Source organism: Gymnodraco acuticeps, unplaced genomic scaffold, assembly GCF_902827175.1.
Source record: "Gymnodraco acuticeps unplaced genomic scaffold, fGymAcu1.1, whole genome shotgun sequence".
NCBI classification, from domain to species: Eukaryota; Metazoa; Chordata; class Actinopteri; order Perciformes; family Bathydraconidae; genus Gymnodraco; species Gymnodraco acuticeps.
In genome coordinates, this window is record NW_022991662.1 from 19,531 (window position 1) to 43,499 (window position 23,969).

General features: G+C 38.5%; 2 protein-coding genes across 2 annotated transcripts; both read left to right on the plus strand.

The window, feature by feature from the left end:
• The first annotated feature begins 5,889 nt into the window (after positions 1-5,889).
• On the plus strand, positions 5,890-17,265 carry LOC117534401 (cytochrome P450 1A1). The gene is made up of 7 exons (XM_034198588.1): positions 5,890-6,097; positions 7,192-8,081; positions 8,991-9,117; positions 13,647-13,736; positions 14,173-14,296; positions 15,754-15,840; positions 16,153-17,265. The coding sequence occupies exons 2-7, from the start codon at positions 7,242-7,244 to the stop codon at positions 16,445-16,447; spliced, it is 1,563 nt and encodes a 520-aa protein (XP_034054479.1). The 5' UTR covers positions 5,890-6,097; positions 7,192-7,241; the 3' UTR covers positions 16,448-17,265.
• A 1,881-nt stretch (positions 17,266-19,146) lies between these two features.
• LOC117534400 (enhancer of mRNA-decapping protein 3-like) lies at positions 19,147-23,060 on the plus strand. The gene is made up of 4 exons (XM_034198587.1): positions 19,147-19,222; positions 20,664-20,835; positions 22,542-22,714; positions 23,008-23,060. The coding sequence occupies exons 2-4, from the start codon at positions 20,672-20,674 to the stop codon at positions 23,058-23,060; spliced, it is 390 nt and encodes a 129-aa protein (XP_034054478.1). The 5' UTR covers positions 19,147-19,222; positions 20,664-20,671.
• The last annotated feature ends 909 nt before the right edge of the window (positions 23,061-23,969 follow it).

Genomic DNA, 23,969 nt, shown 5'->3' on the forward strand with positions numbered 1-23,969 from the left:
AGATGTGGAAATCCCTGTAGAACGTCTGTACTGTGAACATGTACACAAAGCACACAGAGTAATATAACATGTCATCATGGTCATACTTCCACTGTAATGTAGACATGAGGCTCAGTCTGGGCCTGAGTCTGTCTGCAGAGCAGCAGCCTTCCTCCAGGTGTTTCAGCACCTGGAGGTCAAGAGAGAGGCTGGACATACATCACAGCTTCAAGATCAATAAAGCTTTTCATTTAACGAACACGTTGATCAAAGGGTGTTTTAAAGTACTCAGATCTTGTACTTGAGTCAAAGTAGAAGTACTCAGATCTACTTGAGTAAAAGTAGAAGTACTCAGATCTTGTACTTGAGTCAAAGTAGAAGTACTCAGATCTACTTGAGTAAAAGTAGAAGTACTCAGATATTGTACTTGAGTAAAAGCAGAAGTACTCAGATCTTGTACTTGAGTAAAAGTAGAAGTACTTAGATCTACTTGAGTAAAAGTAGAAGTACTCAGATCTTGTACTTGAGTAAAAGTAGAAGTACTCAGATATTGTACTTGAGTAAAAGTAGAAGTACTCAGATATTGTACTTGAGTAAAAGTAGAAGTACTCAGATCTACTTGAGTAAAAGTAGAAGTACTCAGATCTTGTACTTGAGTCAAAGTAGAAGTACTCAGATCTTGTACTTGAGTAAAAGTAGAAGTACTCAGATCTTGAGTAAAAGTAGAAGTACTCAGATCTACTTGAGTAAAAGTAGAAGTACTCAGATCTTGTACTTGAGTAAAAGTAGAAGTACTCAGATCTTGTACTTGAGTAAAAGTAGAAGTACTCAGATATTGTACTTGAGTAAAAGTAGAAGTACTCAGATATTGTACTTGAGTAAAAGCAGAAGTACTCAGATCTTGTACTTGAGTCAAAGTAGAAGTACTCAGATCTTGTACTTGAGTCAAAGTAGAAGTACTCAGATCTTGAGTAAAAGTAGAAGTACTCAGATCTACTTGAGTAAAAGTAGAAGTACTCAGATATTGTACTTGAGTAAAAGAAGAAGTACTCAGATATTGTACTTGAGTAAAAGAAGAAGTACTCAGATATTGTACTTGAGTGAAAGTAGAAGTACTCAGGTCTTGTACTTAAGTAAAAGTAGAAGTACTCAGATCTAGTACTTGAGTAAAAGTAGAAGTACTCAGATCTTGTACTTGAGTAAAAGAAGAAGTACTCAGATATTGTACTTGAGTGAAAGTAGAAGTACTCAGGTCTTGTACTTAAGTAAAAGTAGACGTACTCAGATCTTGTACTTGAGTAAAAGTAGAAGTACTCAGATATTGTACTTGAGTAAAAGAAGAAGTACTCAGATATTGTACTTGAGTGAAAGTAGAAGTACTCAGGTCTTGTACTTAAGTAAAAGTAGAAGTACTCAGATCTTGTACTTGAGTAAAAGTAGAAGTACTCAGATATTGTACTTGAGTAAAAGAAGAAGTACTCAGATATTGTACTTGAGTGAAAGTAGAAGTACTCAGGTCTTGTACTTAAGTAAAAGTAGACGTACTCAGATCTTGTACTTGAGTAAAAGTAGAAGTACTCAGATCTTGTACTTGAGTAAAAGAAGAAGTACTCAGATATTGTACTTGAGTGAAAGTAGAAGTACTCAGGTCTTGTACTTAAGTAAAAGTAGACGTACTCAGATCTTGTACTTGAGTAAAAGTAGAAGTACCAGAGTGTAGGAATACTCTGTTACAGTAAAAGTCCTGCATTCAAAATGTTCCTCAAGTGAAAGTAGAAAAGTATTCTCATCAAAATATAGTGAAAGTAGCGACAGTAAAAGTAGTCGTAGATTGGTCCATTTCAGAATAATATATATGATATGTTTTATAATAGAACAATTACAGGCCCATATCAAACCTCCCATTTCTAGGTAAAATCATTGAAAAAGTAGTTTTTGAACAGTTGAGTAATTTCTTGCATTTAAATAATTGTTTTGATGTGTTCCAGTCAGGCTTTCGTCCAAACCACAGCACTGAGACTGCTCTTGTAAAGGTCTTTAATGACATCCACTTAAACACAGACAGTGGCAGAACTTCAGTGTTAGTATTATTAGATCTCAGTGCTGCGTTTGACACTGTTGACCACAGCATATTACTAGACCGACTGGAAAACTGGGAGGGACTTTCGGAAACAGTTCTGAATTGGTTTGAATCCTACTTAAAGGACAGAAACAACTTTGTTTCTATAGGTAAATACACATCTGAGTTGACAAATATGACATGTGGGGTTCCTCAAGGCTCCATCTTGGGGCCTCTTCTCTTTAACATCTACATGCTACCACTGGCTCAGATAATGAAAAACAACAAAATAAGTTACCATAGCTATGCAGATGACACACAAATTTACATAACAATTTCACCAGGAGACTATGCTCCAATTCAAACACTGAGTAAGTGCATTGAACAAATCAATGACTGGATGTGTCAGAACTTTCTCCAATTAAACAAAGATAAAACTGAGGTAATGGTTTTTGCAGAACGTATAGAAGTTAGCGCTGAGCTTCAGTCTGCAATGTTCAAAACAACAGATAAAGCCAGAAATCTAGGTGTAGTCATGGACTCTGACCTGAGTTTCAACAGTCACATTAAAACAGTTACTAAATCAGGCTACTATCACCTAAAGAATATATCTAGGATTAAAAGACTAATGTCACAGCAGGATTTGGAAAAGCTTGTCCATGCTTTTATCTTCAGTAGACTCGACTACTGCAATGGTGTCTTCACAGGTCTCACTAAAAAATCTATTAGGAAGCTGCAGCTGATTCAGAACGCCGCTGCTCGAGTCCTAACTAACACTAAGAAAGTGGATCACATCACTCCTGTTCTGAAGTCTTCACACTGGCTTCCTGTGTGTCAAAGAATGGATTTCTAAATACTGCTGCTGGTTTATAAAGCACTGAATGGTTTAGGCCCAAAATACATTTCAGACCTCCTGCTAAATGATGAACCATCCAGAACTCTCAGGTCTTCAGGGACTGGTCAGCTTTCTGTCCCCAGAGTCAGAACTAAACATGGAGAAGCAGCGTTCAGTTATTATGCTCCAAATATCTGGAACAAACTCCCAGAAACCTGCAGGTCCGCTGCAACTCTGACTACTTTTAAATCCAGACTAAATACTTTTCTTTTTGTCGCTGCTTTTAATTGAACTATTCATATCTTAGACTGCACTGTAACTTTTATCCATGTATTTTTTCTTTTAATGTTTATTTTATTATCTTTTCTTTTTAATGACTGAATTTAAATGCCATTTTCTTAATGTCTTTCGTTTTTCGTAAAGCACTTTGAATTGCCTTGTGTTGAACGGTGCTATATAAATAAACTTGCCTTGCCTTATAATGATTGATCATGAAAGTGTTCTCAAAGCTGGTAAAGGTGCAGCTAGTTTGAAGTACTTTGTATACTGCAGGGTAGCTGGTGGATTTACTCCAGGTGGAACTAAAGTCTGATTTAACACTTGATTATATTTCACATCATTCATCCACATCTGTAAAGTAACTAAAGGTATTAAATACATGTAGTGGAGGAAAAGTACAAAGTAGCATACAATGAAAATACTCAATTCAAGTATAATTGTACATGAGAACAGCCCTTGAGTAAATGTACTTAGTTACTTTCCGCCACTTGAATGTGGAGCGTTGCTCTGCTGGCTCAGCAAATGGTTTCTGGGTATAGCAGGTTGAACAGGAGACAAAGAGGAATGGTATTGAACTCTTCTGCCCTTTCACTCCCCCTCCTCCTCTTCAAAGGGAGGTTTGATCACCGGCTCTCACGCAACCACTGGTCAATCTTTAACTCCAGAGCTGAAGCAACAGGTAGGAACACGACATGTTGAATCAGGACCAACAGCTGCTGAGGAAACGTCACAAAACCTGCCTTTCTGCAATGAAACTGATCTTTATTACTGCAATCACACAGGAGCGACTTCAAATGACCCTCAGGGAGCTGTGGTTTGCAGACATGTTCAAAAGAAAGCCTGAACGTGTTAAAAGTGACCAACAGTGCGCCAGAAATCTGTTTTTAAAAGGGCTGTCACAAACTCCTCCCTCTGAAACCTGGATCACTGAAATCACACTGACTTTAAATTAGCTTTCAGCCTAAAAGCGTTAATAATAACAGACAATGTGCCAGAAATCTGTTTTTAAAAGGGCTTAAATAACACTTGTTTAAAGATGTTCATGACAATGTTTTAACCCTTTATCTATCCATATCCCCAGGGTGGCTCCGTCCCAAACTCTCACACTAAACCCTGGATCTGCATTACTGAAATCACACACACGCACGCACACACACACACAGCAGCAGCAGCCCTACTTGCTACAAACTTAAATATGAAAAGGTTCAACTACGCACCCACACATCATCTCGGCTCGCGCAGCATGTTCATGGGCATAGATTGCGCAATCATGTATCGCGCACCTTGGAGGTGCAGCGCAGCATATTGCCATTCAAGAGATGCGTAGTTGTTTTGGAAAACGTGTTTTTCTTTCAGCCTATTTCCCTCATTAACGTAAATAATACTCATTACATTGACACATGCATTATTTGTGATTATAATAATGGTTGTTGGTCATGTATTAGCGACCCCCACAGATGTATGATTTCACTGCGTCCCCAGCTCAGACCCCTCCTTGTGGGAGCTCCCGTTTACTCCCATAACTCGAACCCTGGTTTCAGCCTAAAAGCCTTAATAATATATATCAGGCTGAACTCAAGCCAGAGTATTTGTAAAAGCCAACAATGTGCCAGAAATCTGTTTTTAAAACGGCTAACAAAACATTTATTTACGGTTGTGCTTGATGTATTATCTTCTATCTTCCAGTAGCACGCTTTTTATGTGTCAACCCTTTATTTATTGATATCCCCAGGGTGGCTCTGTCCCAAACTCTCACACTAAAACCTGGAGCTTTATTACTCAATCAGACAGCAGTGACTTTAAATGACCCTTAAAAATATGATTTGCAGACGTGTTTTGATTTTGCCGCTTACAATCCTGACACTTAAATACAATTTGAGTGTCGCCTATATCCCTCTTCAAATGTATGGTCAATAGATTTAATTTACACTAATGTAAATTGTTAGTTTAAAAATGCATAAATGTTGGGTTATTTTGACAATAGTTAAGATGAGAGAAAAGATCTTCGACATGTGTTAAAGTAAATCAGAATTCATATTTATGACTATTTTAGAGCAACCTTAAAATCACATATCATTTAGAAACGAGTCAAAATGGTTTAAACAAAATAAGTGCTGTATTTTTCCAGACTTTTGTTCCATGCACTAAAGGAACTCTCCCTCTCATTCACCAATACAATCGTTGATAACAAGCTTCCCCCCACATATCGGTCCAGCTCTAAATCACATCATCTCAAAGAGAGGACAGGAAGAGCTGGTATCGCTTTAATTCATTTGCATGAGATAAGCTGAGTGGATCACTTTATCTCAGGGAAGTTAGAGATTTCTGTTGCAAAGGCAGTGTCTTTTATTCACTCTATGATCAAATATAGCGAAAAAAGTCAAATAAAACAACAATTTCACCTTATACGCATCTGCAAAACCTTTAAAAATGTATACATTTAGTTGATTTATGTGACATTAAAGTGAGACGCGTCCATAGTGGCGGAAATAAGACGTGCCTCTGATTGTTATTGCGTGTTAGCTCCATACTCATCAATCAAAGTCATGCAAAGGCTTCTGAGCAATATTCCAGCATGTCTTTATTGACACAAAGTTCCAAACTATCTGTAATCTCGCAGAGTCACGCACAGCAACACCACACACACATACACACACACACACACACACACACACACACACACACACACACACACACACACACACACACACCTTTTCTCTGTACTAAACTTCATTCATGCCAAACAGAGAGAGAGAGAGAGATTACGTCACGACCAGCAGCCAATGGAGCTGCGGAGCGCGCTATAAAGCACGAGCCCATGCCTCTGTTTTGGGACATGAAGAGAGTAAACTCGCACTTAACTCTTCTAAAAGATATGTTTCTTTAATATCTTGACAAGCCTTCCTCGGATCCGAGAGTTGTTCCGCTGTTCCAGCTTCACTAAGGTGAGTTCATTTATGCACGAGACGGCAGATTTCAGAGTGAGCGCGCGGTGATAGGAGCAAAGTGCTGAGTGGAGATTATTCTGCAAGCATGGCTGTTAATAAGTATACATTTGGGCTTTGTAGTTGCAGCTTGAACATGCTATTATTGTTTTAATATGTGGTTGCATGTTTAAGCATTAAGTAATAATATTAGATAACTTTGCATAAGGTTGCTAACGGGGATTTTGTGCAGCTCAAGAGATCAATTAATACCAAACACATGCTTATTATTGTATGTATAAGCGTTCAATAATAAGTAATAAGATTCACATGGGTAACTACTTTTGCATAAGATTGCAAAAGTGATTTTGTGCATCTAAAGAGAACGATGAATACCAAGCACATGCCGTGTTGCCTTCAGGTGCTGTTAAACTTAATGTAGTCAACATGCTGCGCAACACTTCTCCTCCCTAACTTCTCTCCTCTGATGCCCCTCCCCCTTGTTATTAAATACCAACTGTGCAATATATATATATAACTGCCATTAATTACTGTGCAATATCTACCTGGCTGAAAATGCAGATAATGGAGAAAATAAGATAAGCTGGACAAACAATCAATTAAAGAAATCATGCTTGGAGGTGTGTGGCGCAGTGCGTTGGTGTTCGGATCAGGGGGGCACAGGTTCAAACCCCACTGCAGTCAGCATGTCGTTGTGTCCCTGAGACACTTCACCCCAACGTGCTCCTGTGATTGTCCACATTGAGTATGTAAGTCGCTTTGGATAAAAGCGTCTAACAAGTGACATGATGTAATGCTATTTCCTACTTGTTTACAGACTATAACACCCCTGTTGTTAAATGCCAAATGTGTGCAATATATATATATATGCCGTTAATAACTGTGCAGTATATACCTGGCTGCTAAAACCTCAGAACTGTTACCGATGTGTATTTTATAAATTGTGTAATTTTCTTAAATTTGTGTATCTTTAATATTCTTTGTATGCTTCTAACATGAAGCTGTCTTTGGCTCTTTTCTGCTGTAACACATGTAAACGTCCCGTCTGTGGGACGAAGAGAGGTATTCTGACTCTGACTCTATCTCATGTCCAGGTTGTGCAGACGCCAGAAGAAACAAAGACAGAAAATAGAGAGTCTTCATCATGGTTCTAATGAATCTCCCAGTAATTGGAGCGGTGTCAGTTTCCGAGAGTCTGGTTGCCATGGTGACGATATGTCTTGCCTACTTGATCCTCAAATGTTTCAACGACAAGATCCCAGAGGGTCTTCGTCGTCTTCCCGGCCCGAAACCTCTTCCGATAATCGGGAATGTTCTGGAAGTGGGAAGCCGACCTTATCTGAGTCTCACGGCCATGAGCAAACGCTACGGAGACGTGTTCCAGATCCAGATCGGGATGCGACCCGTCGTGGTTCTGAGTGGAAGCGACACCATTCGCCAGGCTCTCATCAAACAAGGGGATGATTTCGCTGGAAGACCAGATTTGCCCAGCTTCCGGCTCATAAACGACGGAAAGAGTCTTGCGTTCAGTACGGATCAAGTTGGAGTTTGGCGTGCCCGAAGGAAACTAGCGTACAGTGCTCTGAGATCTTTCTCCACGCTTGAAGGAACGACCCCAGAGTACTCGTGCATGCTGGAGGAACACATCTGCAAAGAGGGCGAGCACCTGATCAAACAGCTGAACACCGTCATGCAGGCGGACGGCCGCTTCGATCCTTTCCGACACATCGTGGTTTCCGTCGCCAACGTGATCTGCGGGATGTGCTTCGGACGGAGATACAACCACGACGACGAGGAGCTGCTGAGTTTGGTGAACCTCAGCGATGAGTTCGGACGGGTGGTGGGCAGCGGGAACCCCGGGGACTTTATCCCCGCTCTGAGGTTCCTGCCGAGCACCACCATGAAGAAGTTCATGCAGATCAACGCCCGATTCAACGCCTTCATTCAGAAGATCGTCACCGAGCATTACACCACTTACGACAAGGTACAGCGCGCTCTCCATGTCTCTTCTACATCAACATGTGTCCCCTCTTCTTCATGTCTCTTCTACATCAACATGTGTCTCCTCTTCTTCATGTCTCTTCTACATCAACATGTGTCCCCTCTTCTTCATGTCTCTTCTACATCAACATGTGTCCCCTCTTCTTCATGTCTCTTCTACATCAACATGTGTCCCCTCTTCTCCATGTCTCTTCTACATCAACAAGTGTCCCCTCTTCTTCATGTCTCTTCTACATCAACATGTGTCCCCTCTTCTTCATGTCTCTTCTACATCAACATGTCCTGATCCATTTCTATAAAAACCTGTCTGAAAATGAGCTGATCAGATTTTGGCCACTTTATGATGTCATAACGATGTGTTGTCTTGTGTAACCATTAGCCAATCAGCAACCAAGGTAACCCCCCCCCCCTTTATCACCTGAATCTCCTCCTAGAGCACCATTGAGTTCTTTGTAACCAAATCTCTCTCAGAGGGGCGTGGGGAGGGGCTCCTTGTTTTCATCTAAAGTAACAGACAGAGAATCAGCACTTTGGAAACAGGGCTGAAAACAGAGGGGATTATGGGTAATCTGTTTGGTGTTTCAGCCAATCAGAGACAGGCTCTGGATATATCTGAGACCTGTGATATATTGATGAAAAACAGTATAATAGGGGACCTTTAAATCACACATGAAAACCATGTTTCTATAATAATAATAATGCATTTCTAGAAACTCAAAGACACAAAATGTGAATCCTGTTTTTAACTCTGACCCTGTTGCTGCTATTAACGCCTACACTTTCCCAAGCGGATAAATAAAGTTCCATCTTATCTTGTCTTATACATGAAAACCACGTTTCCATGTTTTATTTGAAACAATTTATTGAGATTTTCTTTATCATCTTCCTCCAGGATAACATTCGTGACATCACAGACTCCCTCATCGATCACTGTGAGGACAGGAAGCTGGACGAGAACTCAAACATCCAGATGTCAGACGAGAAGATCGTAGGAATCGTCAACGACCTGTTTGGAGCCGGTGGGTTTGACTTCTCTGCATGTTGAAGGTTTCTTATTAGAAGAGATTGCTCCACTTTAACGACTACAGACATTAGAGAGAGGGCAAGAGTACACATCCTTTACTCAAGGAGAAGTACCCACATCCTTTACTCAAGTAGAAGTACACACATCCTTTACTCAAGGAGAAGTACCCACATCCTTTACTCAAGGAGAAGTACCCACATCCTTTACTCAAGTAGAAGTACACACATCCTTTACTCAAGTAGAAGTACAGATACTCGTGTTTAAAAGTACTCTGGTAAAAGTAGAAGTACTGACTAAACTTCTTTACTCGAGTAAATGTAAAGAGGCTTTGAAATGTACTTCAGTAAAAAGTACCCATAACTAGCAGCTGTTTTAAAGAGTACCTGACCTCCCTTTATATTAATAGAACAATAATGTCATTGTTAGCTAATGAATGTTTCCATGCTGAACAACGGCAACATGACAACGTTTCCATTGGTCCCTCTTCTTTAGAGAAGACCAGGAAATGATGGATACACGGATCGTGTTCAAATCAATAGGCACGCAATGACTCTAAATAATAATGATCACGCATCAAACACACATTCAGACTAAAGGAACCAGCTGTTTGGAAAATGAGAGAAGTAGAAAGTACAGGTATTTGAGTTCAACATGTAAGAAGAAGAAAGTACAGGTATTTGAGTTCAACATGTAAGAAGAAGAAAGTACAGGTATTTGAGTTCAACATGTAAGAAGAAGAAAGTACAGGTATTTGAGTTCAACATGTAAGAAGTAGAAAGTACAGGTATTTGAGTTCAACATGTAAGAAGTAGAAAGTACAGGTATTGAGGTTCACATGATGTAAGAAGTATAAAGTACAGGTATTGGTTCAACATGTAAGAAGAAGAAAGTACAGGTATTTGAGTTCAACATGTAAGAAGTAGAAAGTACAGGTATTTGAGTTCAACATGTAAGAAGTAGAAAGTACAGGTATTTGGGTTCAACATGTAAGAAGTAGAAAGTACAGGTATTTGAGTTCAACATGTAAGAAGAAGAAAGTACAGGTATTTGAGTTCAACATGTAAGAAGAAGAAAGTACAGGTATTTGAGTTCAACATGTAAGAAGTAGAAAAGTACAGGTATTTTGGGTTTCAACATGTAAGAAGTAGAAGAAAGTACAGGTATTTGAGTTCAACATGTAAGAAGTAGAAAGTACAGGTATTTGTGTTCAACATGTAAGAAGAAGAAAGTACAGGTATTTGAGTTCAACATGTAAGAAGAAGAAAGTACAGGTATTTGAGTTCAACATGTAAGAAGTAGAAAGTACAGGTATTTGAGTTCAACATGTAAGAAGTAGAAAGTACAGGTATTTGAGTTCAACATGTAGAAGTAGAAAGTACAGGTATTTGAGGTTCAACATGTAAGAAGTAGAAAGTACAGGTATTTGTGTTCAACATGTAAGAAGTAGAAAGTACAGGTATTTGAGTTCAACATGTAGAGAAGTAGAAAGTACAGGTATTTGAGTTCAACATGTAAGAATAGAAAGTACAGGTATTTTGAGTTCAACATGTAAGAAGTAGAAAGTACAGGTATTTGGGTTCAACATGTGAAGAAGTAGAAAGTACAGGTATTTGAGTTCAACATGTAAGAAAGTAGAAAGTACAGGTATTTGAGTTCAACATGTAAGAAGTAGAAAGTACAGGTATTTGAGGTCAACATGTAGAAGTAGAAGTAGGTAAATGTAGAAAGTACAGGTATTTGAGTTCAACATGTAAGAAGTAGAAAGTACAGGTATTTGAGTTCAACATGTAAGAAGTAGAAAGTACAGGTATTTGAGTTTCAACATGTAAGAGAAGTAGAAAGTACAGGTATTGTGTTCAACATGTAAGAAGTAGAAAGTACAGGTATTTGAGTTCAACATGTAGAAGTAGAAAGTACAGGTAAGGTATTGAGGTTCAACATGTAAGAAGTAGAAAGTACAGGTATTTGAGTTCAACATGTCAGACAGTAGAAAGTACAGGTATTTGAGTTTCAACATGTAAGAAGTAGAAAGTACAGGTATTTGATGTTCAACATGTAAGAAGTAGAAAGTACAGGTATTGAGTTCAACATGTAAGAAGTAGAAAAGTACAGGTATTTTGAGTTCAACATGTAAGAAGTAGAAAGTACAGGTATTTGAGTTCAACATGTACGTAAGTAGAAAGTACAGGTATTTGAGTTCAACATGTAAGAAGTAGAAAGTACAGGTATTTGAGTTCAACATGTAAGAAGTAGAAAGTACAGGTATTTGAGTTCAACATGTAAGAAGTAGAAAGTACAGGTATTTGAGTTCAACATGTAAGAAGTAGAAAGTACAGGTATTTGAGTTCAACATGTAAGAAGTAGAAAGTACAGGTATTTGAGTTCAACATGTAGAAGTAGAAAGTACAGGTATTTGAGTTCAACATGTAAGAAGTAGAAAGTACAGGTATTTGAGTTCAACATGTAAGAAGTAGAAAGTACAGGTATTTGAGTTCAACATGTAAGAAGTAGAAAGTACAGGTATTTGAGTTCAACATGTAAGAAGTAGAAAGTACAGGTATTTGTGTTCAACATGTAAGAAGTAGAAAGTACAGGTATTTGGGTTCAACATGTGAGAAGTAGAAAGTGCAGGTATTTGAGTTCAACATGTAAGAAGTAGAAAGTACAGGTATTTGTGTTCAACATGTAAGAAGTAGAAAGTACAGGTATTTGGGTTCAACATGTAAGAAGTAGAAAGTACAGGTATTTGGGTTCAACATGTAAGAAGTAGAAAGTACAGGTATTTGAGTTCAACATGTAAGAAGTAGAAAGTACAGGTATTTGAGTTCAACATGTAAGAAGTAGAAAGTACAGGTATTTGTGTTCAACATGTAAGAAGTAGAAAGTACAGGTATTGGTGTTCAACATGTGAGAAGTAGAAAGTGCAGGTATTTGAGTTCAACATGTAAGAAGTAGAAAGTACAGGTATTTTGAGTTCAACATGATGAGAAGTAGAAAGTACAGGTTATTGTGTTTCAACATGTAAGAAGTAGAAAGTACAGGTATTTGTGTTCAACATGTAAGAAGTAGAAAGTACAGGTATTTGGGTTCAACATGTAAGAAGTAGAAAGTCAGGTATTTGAGTTCAACATGTAAGAAGTAGAAGTACAGGTATTTGATGTTCAACATGTAAGAAGTAGAAAGTACAGGTATTTGTGTTCAACATGTAAGAAGTAGAAAGTACAGGTATTTGAGTTCAACATGTAGAGAAGTAGAAAGTACAGGTATTTGTGTTCAACATGTAAGAAGTAGAACAAGTACAGGTATTTGGGTTTCAACATGTGAGAAGTAAGAAATAGTGCAGGTATTTGAGTTCAACATGTAAAGAAGTAGAAGTACAGGTATTTGTATTCAACATTGTAAGAAGTCAGTAAGAAACGCTACAGGTATTTTGTGTTCAACATGTAAGAAGTAGAAAGGACAGGTATTTGGGTTTCAACATGTAAGGAAGTAGAAAAGTCAGTGTATTTGAGTCAACATGTAAGAAGGTAGACAAGTACAGGTATTTGGGTTTCAACATGTGAGAAGTAGAAAGTACAGGTTATTTGAGTTCAACCATTGTAAGAAGTAGAAAGTACAGGTATTTGGGTTCAACATGTGAGAAGTAGAAAGTACAGGTATTTGGGTTCAACATGAGAAGTAGAAAGTACAGGTATTTGAGTTCAACATGTAAGAAGTAGAAAGTACAGGTATTTGAGTTCCAACATGTAAGAAAGTAGAAAGTACAGGTTATTTGGTTCAACATGTAGAGAAGTAGAAAGTACAGGTATTTGATGTTCAACATGTAAGAAGTAGAAAGTACAGGTATTTGAGTTCAACATGTAAGAAGTAGAAAGTACAGGTTATTGGTTCAACATGTAGAGAAGTAGAAAGTACAGGTATTTGAGTTCAACATGTAAGAAGTAGAAAGTACAGGTATTTGAGTTCAACATGTAAGAAGTAGAAAGTAAGGTATTTGAGTTCAACATGTAAGAAGTAGAAAGTACAGGTATTTGATGTTCAACATGTAAGAAGTAGAAAGTACAGGTATTTGTGTTCAACATGTAAGAAGTAGAAAGTACAGGTATTTGTGTTCAACATGTGAGAAGTAGAAAGTACAGGTATTTGTATTCAATCAAGTAAGAAGTAGAAAGTACAGGTATTTGAGTTCAACATGTAAGAAGTAGAAAGTACAGGTATTTGTATTCAACATGTAAGAAGTAGAAGTACAGGTATTGTATTCAACAGTAGAAGTAGAAGTACAGGTATTTGTGTTCAACATGTAAGAAGTAGAAAGTACAGGTATTTGGGTTCAACATGTAAGAAGTAGAAAGTACAGGTATTTGTGTTTAACATGTAAGAAGTCAAAGTAAAAAGTCGTCAGAAAAATAAGTAGTGGAGTAAAGTACTGATTCCAGAAAAATGTACTTAAGTACAGTAACGAAGTATTTGTACTCCAATACTTCCCACCTCTGCAAAGTGTCCTTACAGATGTTTCTCTTCCAGGCTTTGACACCATCTCCACGGCCCTGTCCTGGTCCGTGATGTACCTGGTGGCTTACCCCGAGATACAGGAGAGGCTGTATCAAGAGCTGAGTAAGTACATCATCATAATAATAATAATAGATCACATTTGTTTAGCGCCTTTCAAGGGACCCAAAGCAAACACACAAACTGTTTGATCCCACGGGCCATAATATCGTTAAACACCTGAACCTTTGAAAGAACATCCATAACATTCATCTGTTCGCTCATATCAATATTCCAATGACTGTATATAGACTATTCTGCACTATTTCTACTGTATTCTATTGTATCTGTGTTATTGTGTTGCTCTGCTGGAGGAGCCTGTGGCCTCAGATTTTCATTGTCGTATCTAAACTTTAATATTAATATCCCGGGACAGTTTTCCTTCTTGCCTTCTTTCGTGGCAAAAAGGAAAAGCACGTTTTTGCCCCTCCCAAAGAACGTTTCTCGACTTTACCCTCAACTCTCGTCCTGAACTAAAAGTCAATGACCTTTTGTTTTCCAGAGGACAAAGTGGGTCTGGATCGCACCCCTCTTCTCTCCGACAGACCCAACCTTCCCTTTCTGGAGGCTTTCATCCTGGAGATTTTCCGCCACTCTTCCTTCCTGCCGTTCACCATCCCTCACTGGTGAGTCTGCTCTTTCAGAGGAGGGAAAGTACCAGACGAATATTAATAATTATGCATTTTATTTACAGAGCGCTTTTCTAGAAACTCAAAGACACTTTAAAGAGTAAAGAAATCTAAGTATTGAGCTCTCTTTGGAGAACGAAGAACAGGTCAACCATCTAAGAGCATTAATAATCAGAAGATGAACTAGAAGTCCTCACATCTTGTACTGGAGTAAAAGTAGAAGTACTCAGATCTGGTAGTAAAAGTAGAAGTACTCACATCTTGTACTTGACTAAAAATAGAAGTACTCAGATCTTGTACTGGAGTAAAAGTAGAAGTACTCAGATCTTGTACTTGACTAAAAATAGAAGTACTCAGATCTTGTACTGGAGTAAAAGTAGAAGTACTCAGATCTTGTACTTGACTAAAAATAGAAGTACTCAGATCTTGTACTGGAGTAAAAGTAGAAGTACTCAGATCTTGTACTTGAGTAAAAGTAGAAGTACTCAGATCTTGTACTTGAGTAAAAGTAGAAGTACTCAAGTCTTGTACTTGAGTAAAAGTAGAAGTACTCAGGTCTTGTACTTGAGTAAAAGTAGAAGTACTCAGATCTTGTACTTGAGTAAAAGTAGAAGTACTCAGATCTTGTACTTGAGTAAAGTAGAAATAACTCAGGTCTTGTACTTGAGTAAAAGTAGAAGTACTCAGTCTTGTACTTGAGTAAAAGTAGAAGTACTCAGGTCTTGTACTTGAGTAAAAGTAGAAATACTCAGATATTGTACTTGAGTAAAATTAGAAGTACTCAGATCTTGTACTTGAGTAAAAGTAGAAGTACTCAGGTCTTGTACTTGAGTAAAGTAGAAGTACTCAGATCTTGTACTTGAGTAAAAGTAGAAGTACTCAGATCTTGTACTTGAGTAAAAGTAGAAAGTACTCAGATATTGTACTTGAATACACGTAGAAGTACTCAGATATTGTACTTGAGTAAAAGTAGAAAGTAGAAGTACTCAGATATTGTACTTGAGTAAAAGTAGAAGTACTCAGGTCTTGTACTTGAGTAAAAGTAAAAGTACTCAGGTCTTGTACTTGAGTAAAAGTAGAAGTACTCAGATCTTGTACTTGAGTAAAAGTAGAAGTACTCAGATCTTGTACTTGAGTGAAAGTACTCAGATCTTGTACTTGAGTAAAAGTAGAAGTACTCAGGTCTTGTACTTGAGTAAAAGTAGAATACTCAGGTCTTGTACTTGAGTAAAAGTAGAAGTACTCAGATCTTGTACTTGAGTAAAAGTAGAAGTACTCAGGTCTTGTACTTGAGTAAAAGTAGAAGTACTCAGGTCTTGTACTTGAGTAAAAGTAGAAAAGTATTACCATCAGAATGTAGTGGAAGTAGCGACAGTAAAAGTAGTGATTGTGTTGAGGTTGTAATTCTAAATGCAAAGGAGTGAACATTAACACTATTTCTCTTTCTCTTTCAGCACCACTAAAGACACGTCTCTGAATGGATACTACATTCCCAAAGACACTTGTGTGTTTATCAATCAGTGGCAGATCAATCACGACCCGTGAGTTCCCTGTTTCTGAATGAATGTGTTGAAACATTTGAAAAAGACTGACACTCACACTTAGGAGCTGCTCAGTACAACTAGCAAGTTCAAGATCTAAAGGCTTCGTTGTCATTTGAACAACATTTACAGAGAAATGGTTTGAAAGTCTAGGCTCTTCCAACAGTGCAGCATACGATGTGTTTAAGACATAAAAGACTTGAAATAATGTCAAAAATAAGTAGGAAAAAGCACGAGTTCTTTAATCGATTGCAGCCATGCTTGGATGTTCGTGCAGCTTATCTTATTTCTCCTTTATCTGTATTTTCTCAGTGAGCTGTGGAAAGACCCGTCTTCCTTCGCTCCGGATCGTTTCCTGTCCTCTGACGGCAGCGAGGTGAACAGGCAGGAAGGAGAGAGAGTGATGGTGTTCGGCATGGGGAAGAGGCGCTGCATCGGAGAGGTCATCGCTAGAAACGAAGTGTACCTCTTCTTGGCGATCATCGTCCAGAAACTGCACTTCCACGCCATGCCGGGGCAAACGCCGGACATGACCCCCGAATACGGACTCACCATGAAACACAAACGCTGCCACCTGAGGGCCACGATGAGGACCAACGAGGAGTGAAGATACTCATATCTGTGCAATTTACGACTCAACTGAAGTCGACTCAAACACTGCAAAGGGTCAGAAGAACAGAGCGAAGAGGCGTCCTCAGAATGTCCTAGATGTTTGATCTACAGAGCTAATGGCATTAAGGGAAACGTGCTTCTTGCAGATTGTCAGAGATGAACATGTTTTTGGTTCTCTCAGAGATATTCCTGCACATTGTTGGTGCTTCGAAGAAGGAGCTGCGTGGTTCTGCTGTGCATTAAATAAACTGCATTATTAAGAAGTTGTGAACCTCTGCTTTGTTTGGGACGAGCAGGTTTTACTGAGGCATTATTATTTAGGCGGTTGCAACCTAAATTCTTTCCTTCTCTCACACAGGACTCTGAACTGAAACGAAAGTACCTTGTGATAGCATTTAAACGTGTAAGCTAACTATTTCCCATTATAATGTGGATTGAAGACACTGAAGCTATATCTGTATCCCAAAATGTGATTCTTTTTTTGTGTGTATATCAAGCTATTTGTATTTTTTAAAGACATTTGTATATGCCTAGCGTTTGTATATTTTTGAGGTGAGAAAAGTTTTCGCTCTGCATCTTTAAGAAAGCCAAAAGAGTTATTTTGGAATATATATGTTTTGTTACTTCCCATTGTAAAGCGTCCTTGGGTTTCGTGAAAGGCGCTATATCAATTGAAATTATTATTATTATTATATCAGTCGACCGTTTTTTGTATTTGTGTCTCTAATGCATCGATGATTGTATCACATGTAAGGGCATTGGATCGGAGCGTCCTTTAATCAGCCACGCAAATAAAATATGTTGTAAGAATGATCTTGTTCCTATTGTTTGCTTTATTTAAAAAGAAAACTATTTTACCCACACGGTATTAAAGTGATAGTCCTCACATACAGATGTATGCAGTTACTAATGTGTAGAAAAGTGAATTCATGTCAGAGAATAACAACGTTTTGAGCGCTTTGGTAGTAGTAGAAGTACTCAGATCTTGTTCTTGAGTAAAAGTAGAAGTACTCAGATCTTGTTCTTGAGTAAAAGTAGAAGTACTCAGATCTTGTACTTGAGTAAAAGTAGAAGTACTCAGATCTTGTACTTAAGTAAAAGTAGAAGTACTCAGATCTTGTACTTGAGTAAAAGTAGAAGTACTCAGATCTTGTACTTGAGTAAAAGTAGAAGTACTCAGATCTTGTACTTGAGTAAAAGTAGAAGTACTCAGATCTTGTACTTGAGTAAAAGTAGAGGTACTCAGATCTTGTACTTGAGTAAAAATAGAAGTACTCAGATCTTGTTCTTGAGTAAAAGTAGAAGTACTCAGATCTTGTACTTGAGTAAAAGTAGAAGTACTCAGATCTTGTACTTAGTAAAAGTAGAAGTACTCAGATCTTGTCCTTTAGTAAAAGTAGAAGTACTCAGATCTTGTTCTTGAGTAAAAGTAGAAGTACTCAGATCTTGTACTTGAGTAAAAGTAGAAGTACTCAGATCTTGTACTTGAGTAAAAGTAGAAGTACTCAGATCTTGTACTTGAGTAAAAGTAGAAGTACTCAGATCTTGTACTTGAGTAAAAGTAGAAGTACTCAGATCTTGTACTGAGTAAAAGTAGAAGTACTCAGATCTTGTACTTGAGTAAAAGTAGAAGTACTCAGATCTTGTACTTGAGTAAAAGTAGAAGTACTCAGATCTTGTACTTGAGTAAAAGTAGAAGTACTCAGATCTTGTACTTGAGTAAAAGTAGAAGTACTCAGATATTGTACTTGAGTAAAAGTAGAAGTACTCAGATCTTGTACTTGAGTAAAAGTAGAAGTACTCAGATCTTGAGTAAAAGTAGAAGTACTCAGATATTGTACTTGAGTAAAAGTAGAAGTACTCAGATATTGTACTTGAGTAAAAGTAGAAGTACTCAGATATTGTACTTGAGTAAAAGTAGAAGTACTCAGATCTTGAGTAAAAGTAGAAGTACTCAGATCTTGTACTTGAGTGAAAGTAGAAGTACTCAGATCTTGTACTTGAGTAAAAGTAGAAGTACCAGAGTGTAGGAATACTCTGTTTCAGTAAAAGTCCTGCATTCAAAATGTTCCTCAAGTGAAAGTAGAAAAGTATTCTCATCAAAATATAGTGAAAGTAGCGACAGTAAAAGTAGTCATTGTGCAGATTGGTCCATTTCAGAATAATATATATGATATGTTTTATAATGATTGATCATGAAAGTGTTCTCAAAGCTGGTAAAGGTGCAGCTAGTTTGAAGGACTTTGTATACTGCAGGGTAGCTGGTGGATTTACTCCAGGTGGAACTAAAGACTGATTAACACTTGATTATATTTCACATCATTCATCCACATCTGTAAAGTAACTAAAGGTATTAAATACATGCAGTGGAGTAAAAGTACACCATGTACCTCTGAACTGTAGAGGAATAGAAGAACAATGTAGCATAACATGGAAATACACAAGTAGGCTACAAGTACCTCTAGTACTTAAGTACAGTTCTTGATTAAATGTTCTAAGTTACCTCCCACCTCTGAGTTTATGCAGTTGAAGGTTTCAGGGGATGAAAGTAAAACCATAATTCCTGAAACACTTTTTACCCTAAATAAGTGACTTGAGAGGAGAAAAACTAAGGAAGGGCTACAAAAAAAAATCATTTCATAAAAAAATCACAACAAACCCACGTGGGAGATAAAGGAAGTGACGTAGCGTATCAAACCGGAAATCAATACGAACAACAGTGGAGCTTCTGTGGCTTTTCTTGACTCTTCGCTACAGTTTTATTGACAAGGTATTTAATCCATCATCCACTGGATATCCTCAGTTTGAACCTTTAAACAAAGTCAAGCCTTTGATACGAATTCAAAAGACGTTGCTTTAGATTAAAAGCAAACCGGAGGAAGAGACGCGAAGCTAATGCTAACTGTGATGCTAGCAGTAAACACACGTTGCAGTTTGTTTATCTTACAACATGTTGTTATTTTAATTACATGTTTACATTACAGGTCACTCTCTGAACTCTCACCCCATGTCATTTATTTTACCGTCAGGTTTTTAATAATCAATGATACTTTAGTCAGGTCCAAGACACACATGAACAACTCTTTAAAACAACGCTCGCTAAAGCTGGGCGTGGACACACATGAACATCCCATAATAAGCTGTTATCTGTTATCCCAGCTAAACAGAGGTGGAAGAAGTATTCAGAGGCTTTAGACTAAAAGTATACATTATTGTCAAAGTACGTATGAGTAAAAGTCCTGCATGTACTTAAAGTATATAAAGTAAAAGTACTCATTGTGCCTTTATGTGTGTATTTAATTATATTTATATGTGACATTCTGGATGATATTGTTGCATTGTACTGCTGTAGACAAACACAGTTCTGATTGACTTTTAGTTAAATATTTGACTCTTTTGTGACTTAAAGAGTTAGTCCACTATGTAAAAGCTGTTAAATAAATATAGTGGAGTAGAAGTATAAAGTAGCATTACATATACATTCTCAAGTAAAGTACAAGTACCTCAAAATTGTACTTAAGTACAGTAGTTAAGTACAAACTGTGTGCAATATATAAATACCGTTAATAACTGTAATATATACCTGGCTGCTAAATCCTAAGAACTGTTACAGGATGTGTATTTTTTTTAAATTATGTAACTTTAAATTATATATTTTTATTATATCATAATTTAGTAATTTTTTGAATGCATGTCACATATTTAGCATATGTAACATTAAGCTGTCTGTGGCTCTTTTCCCGCTGTAACTGCGCATATTTCCCCTCCGTGGGACTGGCGTACAGCCACTAAGTACCTTTTAAATATTTGGTGCCATTTTGCATCAGCCAATGGGAATCCTTATTTATCCTGAATAAATACAAATTGATGACATTTTTCCTTTTTTTAAAGGTTAGAAAAATATGAATCTAGCTGATTATTTAATGGAGTTTAGTTCTCCATGGTAGAGAAGCCAGATGATAAGAGCTGCATTTAGGCAATACACGTGTACAGACAACAAATACTTTAAATACTTTTAGGCCTAAATCCTTTTAATGCTTTAATTTAGAGCTGCAATGATTACTTGTCAAATTGATAAGTCTCTCACAAATCACCAACTATTCTGGTTGCCACAGAACACTGAAATAGAACATATTGTCAACATTCAACATTGCATTAAGGATCACACAGCCGTGCTCGAAGCATCATTTCTCTTCATGTTTTACCCTCAGCGAGCAGCATGGCCACGGACTGGTTTGAGAGCGTCGTGTCGATAAACTGCGGCCTGACGTTAGGAGTTTATCAGGGATCCGTTTCCTCCGTGGATCACAGAAACCAGACCATCTCTCTGAAGCTTCCCTTTCACAACGGGGTCAGGTGTTCCCTCCCAGAGGTCACCTTCAGGTGGGAGAGACCGGGGACACACTCTCCCTAATTACACTTCAACAGGAAATACATAGATCTAATAAATACACCTGAGACAATGGTGAAGGCTCTACGACAGATGTCTGCATTTCATCCTCTCTCCACCGCTTTACCCTAATGCTATTTCCAGAAGTAATTGTTAGTTGCTGCCCGTTATGTAAATGAATCCGGTATCCCCTTAAATGTACCTTCTCCAGCCATTGATCTTTTACCCCTCGGGTTGTCAACTGAAAACCAAAGTATCTAGAGTCCTGTTGATTTCTTTGTGCAGTTTGAGCTCTCAGTGTGTTACAAGTTCCAACATCCACACATACAGATATGAACAATGAGTGAACGAGACGTGTACAAACGAGTGGGCGATCCATGCTTAATATACAACATGTTACTTACTAAAACGTAACCAACCAAGTAGCAAAAAACGAAATAAAATAACTAAATATTAATAATTAAAAAAAAGAATCTATTAGAATAATCAAATGCATTTATAATACGTTTATTTATTTAGTATAGCACCTTCACAGAAATAAATGTCACAAAGAGCTCCACAAGAAAGAACACAAGTTAAAATGGAGACCACATTTAAAGACAAACATAAAGGCAATGCAACCTTTTCCAAGCAGATGTTGACTCTCCTGCACGTCGCCTTGTTTTGTACAACGTGTTGCTTAATGAGATTTAGTGGAAACTGCTGACTAAAAATTATCAGTTTTATTTCATGTGAGATTTTCAATAACTCATCTTTATGACCCTTTCTTGTTTTTCCCCATCCCCTGCGTCGACCTGAAAGAAACCGGCAATATCAATAATAGCATTTTCTATCTCTGTGTTTTTGACTCATTAATGGCGCATTTCCACTGCAGCGGGTAGCCCCGTTTAAGCGTCCTTAACCGTCCTCAAGCGGCCAGGCCAGTTTTTGGTGGCGTTTCCATATAGCCTAGTACTGGCTAGCGGGTACTTTTTCCCTCTTTTTCCGGCCCCATAAAATCGTGGTTCTATCAGGCCAGGGCCAGGGCTGAACTAGTGACGTCAACACTCTCGACTGCTGATTGGTCAGAGAGAATCGTCACAAGATTGCGCGCGAGTTCATCCCTAGCGTCGCATATATATCTAGAAGCAAGCTTGCAGCATTTTTATAAACATCATTTTGTAAACGGATGAGCTACAAACATGGCTACGTCTAATAAGAAAAGCACACAGTGGTCGACCGAGGAGGTGACGACGTTCCTTCATCTCATTGGGGATGATCAAATCCAGCGGGAGCTCGACGGAACAACTCGAAATGTGAACAAAAACAAAGCCGATCGCCCCGCCTACACTGCGTTGCTACCCCAGGTCCTAAACTGTAATGGAAATGCGCCACGGCCTGGGCCGGCCAGCAAGGCAGCCCGAGGCCTGAGCGAGGACGCTTAGGGACGCTTAAACGGGGCTACCCCGCTGCAGTGGAAATGCGCCATAAGATTAACTATCAGTCGATTCTCCGATCGTGAACTATTCTCTAAATTGAGTGAGAATCAAAGGAACCTTTCATGCTATAATCTCATACATCTTCATAAAGAATGTTTCCCTTCTGTTTCATAGTAAAGTGAATATCTTCTGGTTTTGGAAAGACATCACTTTGAGAAACTGTCATGGATCATTGTCACTATTTCCAGACCTTTTTAGGCTTTCCTTTCTGTCTCTTTTAGTGCCAGGGATATAAAGGAGCTGAAGATCCTGGACTTCCAGAGAACCGTCTCAGAACCCAGTTCTGATCCGGGTTCTGCAGCAGAACCCAGCCTCGTCCCTGCAGAACGTCAGGGACAGCCTCTTCATCATCAGGGGACTAACAGCACGGCTCCCATCACCATCCTACGCAGAGGTGGGTTACATCACCCTATCAGGGAAAAGAATGACATCAGAGTCTGTAATACCGAACAATTAGTGGCATTGTTGAATTACACATCAAACCTAACCATTAGGGAGGCAATGGTTTGGAAGTTTGGGGTCACGTCCAGTGTTTAAAGTCATAATTTGAGCGATACGATTGGAATTCGCTGAGATTTTTAAGCTTTTGTTGTTATTTAAAGTCTGATATCTAAAAAACAACAACCTTAAATATTCAGTTTTCAATTCAAGGCTTTGTTGTCATGTGCCCGTCACCATCCTGTACAGAGGTGGGCGGGGGCGGACTGGGACTACAAATCAGCCCGGGATCTCGCTATTAAATTGTTAACGGGGGGAACGGGGTGCTAGTGACTTATCCGACCGGCCCACATCGGCCAGTCCGCCCCTGGAGGTGGGTTTAATAAGATAAGATAAGATGGACCTTTGTTAATCCCCGTGGGGGAATTCAGTAGTTCAACAGCAACAGGGTGACACTGTAGAGGTTTCTCAATACTCTAATTTCCCCTCCTCGACTCCCCTCCTCGAGACTTGGTGCCGCCCACAGGAGATGCGAGCGGAGGACTGAGGAGGGGAACCGAGGAGAGAGGAGGGGAAGCAGCAGGCGGTTAGAGAAATGAGAACTCCTCTCCTCTGAGCGGTCATTTTAAAGAGTCCATTAATGATGACAGGAGGCACAGCAGCCCTCTGTGTGATGGACAGATGTGTTCATGATGACTTATATATTTACTTTGATTCATTCACAGTGCGGTGTAATGAGACAATAACAGGCTACAGATGCGGACACACATATATTTATATAAATATATACAATTTCAGAATCAAACAAGTACGAGAGCACTCTCATAATAACGTAACACAATCAGAGACTGGATATATCGCCCCCCCCCTTACGTTCGACCATTTATTGTAGGAAAGAAAGAGAAACTAAGACAATATGTCCAGATGCCGATAACCTTTAAGTGCGATGACGATGCTACTGATGGTCAAGGATATTCAGTATCAATGTGTGTCATTTATACTATCTCTTTCCATTCAAAACAACACAGAGCAGGTGAGTGCCGCCGGTTAACACAACCACTTACTCCGCGCAAAACTCCAATAATACGTACAAAACACCATCAATTTGGCTCCTACGATCGGCTCCTGATGTCCGCCAAATCGGTCTTTGTTAGCCGATGGCAGTCAACGAGGTGAATATTGGCGTCCCTTATTCTCAATAATTGGACAAA